This window comes from Coregonus lavaretus (assembly GCF_964263955.1).
Source record: "Coregonus lavaretus genome assembly, chromosome: 5".
NCBI classification, from domain to species: domain Eukaryota; kingdom Metazoa; phylum Chordata; class Actinopteri; order Salmoniformes; family Salmonidae; genus Coregonus; species Coregonus lavaretus.
This window is the reverse complement of record NC_139992.1, coordinates 27,958,532-27,963,786: the sequence shown is the minus strand read 5'-3', so window position 1 is coordinate 27,963,786 and position 5,255 is coordinate 27,958,532. Positions and strand designations below refer to the sequence as shown.

The 5,255-nt window shown below is 38.4% G+C and overlaps 1 protein-coding gene across 1 annotated transcript in view; it reads left to right on the top strand.

The window, feature by feature from the left end:
* Positions 1-4,167: 4,167 nt before the first annotated feature.
* The window catches only part of LOC311129637 (serine/threonine-protein kinase SIK2-like), a 17,347-nt gene continuing 16,259 nt past the window's right edge, over positions 4,168-5,255 (top strand). Inside the window, exons 1-2 of the mRNA XM_084161987.1 lie at positions 4,168-4,252; positions 4,942-5,154. Coding sequence (XP_084018113.1) covers positions 5,002-5,154 — 153 coding nt within the window. The 5' untranslated portion in view covers positions 4,168-4,252; positions 4,942-5,001. The remainder of the gene's footprint in view (positions 4,253-4,941; positions 5,155-5,255) is intronic.

Below are 5,255 nucleotides of genomic sequence, written 5' to 3'. Positions count from 1 at the left end.
ACCACCTGCTAAATTTATGACGTTAAAATGCCTATTTACTCCACTGTCTCATCAGCCCAGCCAGGCAATTTATAAGCTTGATCTCCACTATAAAAAGCATCTAGACATTATCTCACATTTCTTTTAGACTAACATTTAACAACAGCGGATATTTGTATAAACCTTGCTGTCTGTCTCTACGATATTTTCAACATTGTTTCAATATTCAAATTTGATCTCCAGCTGTCCCATTGTAATTAATGTGTTGGGAGTTGGGACGAGACAGACAGGCAGGCAGCGTTTCTCAGCCAGTCTAAATCATGAATCAGCTGGCATCATTTTTATGGATATATACAAAGAAATGTCAATTGAAAAAAATTCAAACAAAACGAAGTGCAGCTAGTTTGCAGCCTTTCCAGCTTCAGTTTGAAGTGATTGTGTTTGCTGTGTTGTTGGCTAGCTCCTCTAAACAACAGTGTCCTGACGAGTGAGCACATTTTCTAAACCAGGCGAAATTGCGCTTCATTAGCTCATTGTTATGGATGTATCCAAATAAATGTCACTAGAAAACAGCTTAAACAAATGCAAATGCAGCTACTTTGCTGTTATTCTGGCTGCACTTTTTGACGTGACTGTAAGTTAGCCGTAGTTGGCTAGCTATCAAGCAAGGGATAACAACGTTGCCAGCCAGTATGGCAATGGAACATTTAGAAAGATCGACTGGGTCGCGTCCATAGATACAGAACAAAAAGACTGAAAGACTGTGTCGCGTCTCTACCAACCGAACCGATAGAACGAACGACCAGTCGGCTTGGATAGCAACTCTAGATTTGTGTCGGGACTATATCTTGTGGAAGGATGAAATAGTATGAATAAATTCATCAAAATAACATTTTTTATGAAAATATGTCAATCATTATTTGAATATCTAAATTTTATACACCTGTCAGCAACGGGTGTGGCTGAAATAGCTATATCAACTAATTTGAAGGGGTGTCCACATACTTTTGTATATATAGTGTACATGTCAATACATACACACAAACATTTTGTCACCTGGGGGAGAGGCGTTGTGCAGTGAGGTGTTGCTTTATTTGTTTTTTTAAACCAGGTTTGCTGTTCACTTGCCCTATATGAGATGAAAGGGAGATCCATGCAATCATGGCTCTATAAAATACTGTATGTTTTCTTGAATTTGTTCTGGACATGGGGACTGTGAAGAGAACCAAGGTGGCATGTCTGGTGGGGTAAGTACAGTATGTCTGTCAGAGCAACATGTTTTAAACAAATTAATATTGCTCACAAAAATAATAATTGATGCAGTCAATCTCTCCTCTGCGTTGCGCCAAAAGATACCGACATGCATACTGTTGACATTAGCCCTCTGTGTACATTGAAGTGCAAGATGTGCTGCTCTGTTCTGGGCCAGCTGCAGCTTTTCTAGGTCCTTCTTTGCAGCACTTGACCATATCACCGGGCAATAGTCAAGATTAGATCTAACTAGAACCTGCAGGACTTGTTTGGTCAACTGTGATTTAAAAATGCTGAGCATCTCTTTATCATAGACAGACCTCTCCCCATCTTTACAACAATGGAATCAATATGCCTTGACCATTTACAGTCTAAGGTGACACCAAGAAGTTTAGTTTCCTCAACTTGCTCAACAGCCACATCATTCATTACCAGATTTAGCTGAGGTTTAGAACTTAGGGAATTATTTGTACCAAATACAATGGTTTAGTTTTAGATATGTTCAGTCTACTTTATAACTAGCCACCAATGTTCCCTCTCAGCTGCGAGCATGCGGAGCCGAGACTGCCGCACAGAAGAAGTATCAGCCGGGGCAGAGAAGCACCAGATTGAACTTCACTCAACTTTCTAGAGTTTTCCCTGTTAGTTAACACTGTCAACGTGTCCCTTTACTGTGGAAATTGTGATCGAATCAATGCAATATTAGCCACTTTCAATGCAACATACCGAAACAAAACAAACTATGCAAGAGATTTTGTTGTAGGCAGAGCGCATCAGAGTAGGATTCTATTGCATTGACAGGCAGGACTCAGGCCCATTCTCTACACAGCCCGGTATGCCATATCCAATCAGAGCTGCAGTAGGCCTATATGCAAATAGACCATTGCCATATATGGATTTGTGCTATTAACTTTGAACTGGACAGTTTTACAGCACGATTATTATGGCCTTGTTTTGAGATCAAAGTGAGAGCTGCATGTAGCCAAGTGTTCACATTTGTTCATATTCTTTGCTAGTTAGTGAGTTATTAGCCCAGTTATAACTAATTTGTAGTCAGCAATGTGGGAGTGATTGCTTCCTACAAGAGCAGAAAACGTGTACATTTCTAGCCATCTTTAAAAAGTGAGTCAGCTAAAGAGCTTTTTTTTTGTCTTAAAGGGGCAGTGTTGTATTTTGAGACAGATTTGAATAAGCTAAGTAACCAATAGGCAGAGGGTAGAATAATTTGTCTGATTCTCTGTAATAATGGTATGGGAATAATATTGCATTTAATTTTTTTAAGTGGTTTCTTGCATCAAACAACACAATAAAATGTTCAGTCACCTCCTTGTCTGAAGGACAAGTGGATAAACAGGTTAATATCAAGCCAGTAAAGGACCAAAACAGCTGCCTTGCGGAATACCAGACTTTACATGTTTTACATTAGAGAAGCTTCCATTAAAAAAGACCCTCTATGTTCTATTCGATAGATAGATCTCAACCCATTATATGGTAGAGGATGTAAAACCAAAACACACAAACGTTTTTCCAATAACGGCTGCACAAAAGTCTAACAATACAGCTCTCACAATCTTTTTATTATCAATTTATTTCAGCCAATCATCAGTCATTTCTGTCAGTGCTACATGTTGAATGCCCTTCTCTATAAGCATGCTGAAAGTCTGTTGTTAAATTGTTTACAGATAAATAGCATTGTATCTGGTCAAACACAATTTTCCAAAAGTTTGCTAAGAGCCGGCAGCAAGCTGATTGATCTGCTGTTAAAACCATTAAAGGATGCTTTACTATTCTTGGGTTGCGGAATGACTTTAGCTTCCCTGCAGGTCTGAGGACAAACACTTTTCTCCAGGCTCAGATTAAAGATATGACAAACAGGAGTGGCAATACATTACCATCCTCAGTAGCTTCCTATCTAAGTTGTCAATACCAGGTGGTTTCTCATTATTGAAGGACAACACCTCTCCCATACTAACTTTACATAATTCAAAATTGTAATGTTTTTTAAATTATTATTAGCTATTTAATGCATGAATATGATGACACAGTTTGTTGTTGGCATTTCATGTCTGAGTTTTCCCACTTTGCCAATGAAATAGTCATAAAAATAATTGGCAATATCAAAAGGTTTTGTGATGAATGAGCCTTCTGATTCAATGAAAGATGGAGTTGAATTAGTCTTTCTGCCCACAATTTCATTTAAAGTACTCCAAATATTTTTTTCCATCATACTTTATATAAGTTATCTTAGTTTCATAATACAGTTTCTTTCACTTTTTGTTTAATTTAGTATATTAATAGAATAGAATATAGAATAGAATTGACATGCCATCCATGCAGTTTAAAAAGGTTCATAATGATTAAGAACCATTTTTGGTTTCACTTTTTCCCCCAAAGTAAGGAGAGGAAAGGCAACTTGAAAGTCGAGGGAGCGCATGTAAACGCTGGGATGAGCGAGCGCCAACTCGGGCTCTGCTATGCATCAACAGCTTGGGAGGAAACATCACGTGGTGACACATCGCCGAGACTGACGTCACCGTCCCCGTCTCCAAGCAACCTCTCCATCAGCACTCGCGTCACCGCGCGCCAAGCCGCACGGTTGCCCAGCAACTTCAGCTTTGCGCTCGCGCCCAGCCTTGCGCCCCACTCGAAGCTCTGACGCGGGTGTGACGTTAATGAGATGGTATCAATTTGTTATAGGAGCGCGAGAGGAGGAGTTTCCATATGAACGCTGCGGCTGTCCGCATTCCAGAGGAGCGCACATGCAGAAGGAGCAGTGCAGTGCAGTAGCCGATTATGTGACCGGCCAAGTCACCCTGTAAATAGTTCTTACTGATACGACTGGCACACAGTACTGTACATTTCTGTACATATTTCGTTAAAATAAATAAAAAATAAAAAGTTCTATGTTGTTTTATTATACTTTTCTCGTATTTACAGCAAATACAATATCCTTATGGAATGACTTGTTTAGCTGCCTATGACAACGGATTGAACTGTGAGAGGTGTACCGACATCCAATACGGTAAGACACTATAATGCTCTTATGATTGTTTGGAAATCACTGGCTTACAGTTCAAGGTGGTTCTATAATGGACATGTATAATATTTTATTTTATTTTATTTTTATAGTTGTTTATTTATTTAGACCTTTTATTGTTTTATTTGTCTCTGATTCAGGCAGCCTATATGCCCCGAGCTGCAATTAATTTTTTTACTTTAACACATAACAATTTTGTATTGTGTGTTGTGTTATAAAGGCCTACATGTCTATTATCCATTGACTTCTCACATTTTGGCATGTTTGTAGCTTGAATCCGGCGCTTATTAAATGTAATTAATAAGCTATATGTTTAGTGCAGTAGGCTAATTAAATTTAGTGCAAGCTTGTAAAGATTTGACAGATGTGAAGGGATGTGGTCTATATTTAATTATTTTCTGCGTCATCATGATGCAATGCAAATGTTAATTCAGAATCTTAATTGTGGATGAGCACGAATAGGCTACGCCTAGCTAAAAGTGTAGCCTAATGATTAGGCCTATATTTTATAACGTTATTATCATTAATTATAATAATACATTGATAATGTAATGCATTAACAATTGATAACACACTAATAATAGGCCTACAATAAAAAAATAAAAAAATAAGAATGTCATTATGCATAGGCTTATGTGTATTTGATATTTACAATTTTGTCTTTTGCATCGCAGATAGCCAACTACACACAATTTTAATCCTATCCTTTGGAATACATTAATCAGTCGGGCATCATGGTGATCATAACGGAGAGCAGCCCGGGGGCCCAGCCCAACCATACTCATGGAAGGCCTCTACAGGTCGGCTTCTACGAGATCATCCGCACGCTGGGGAAAGGAAACTTCGCTGTGGTCAAACTGGCAAGGCACAAAGTCACCAGAACACAGGTCAGCATCCCTGCTCTTTTATTAACAATGGTTTCATATAATATTTTATTCATTTCAAAATCACACAGACTGAACTAAAAATAAAAAAATTGATAGAATCA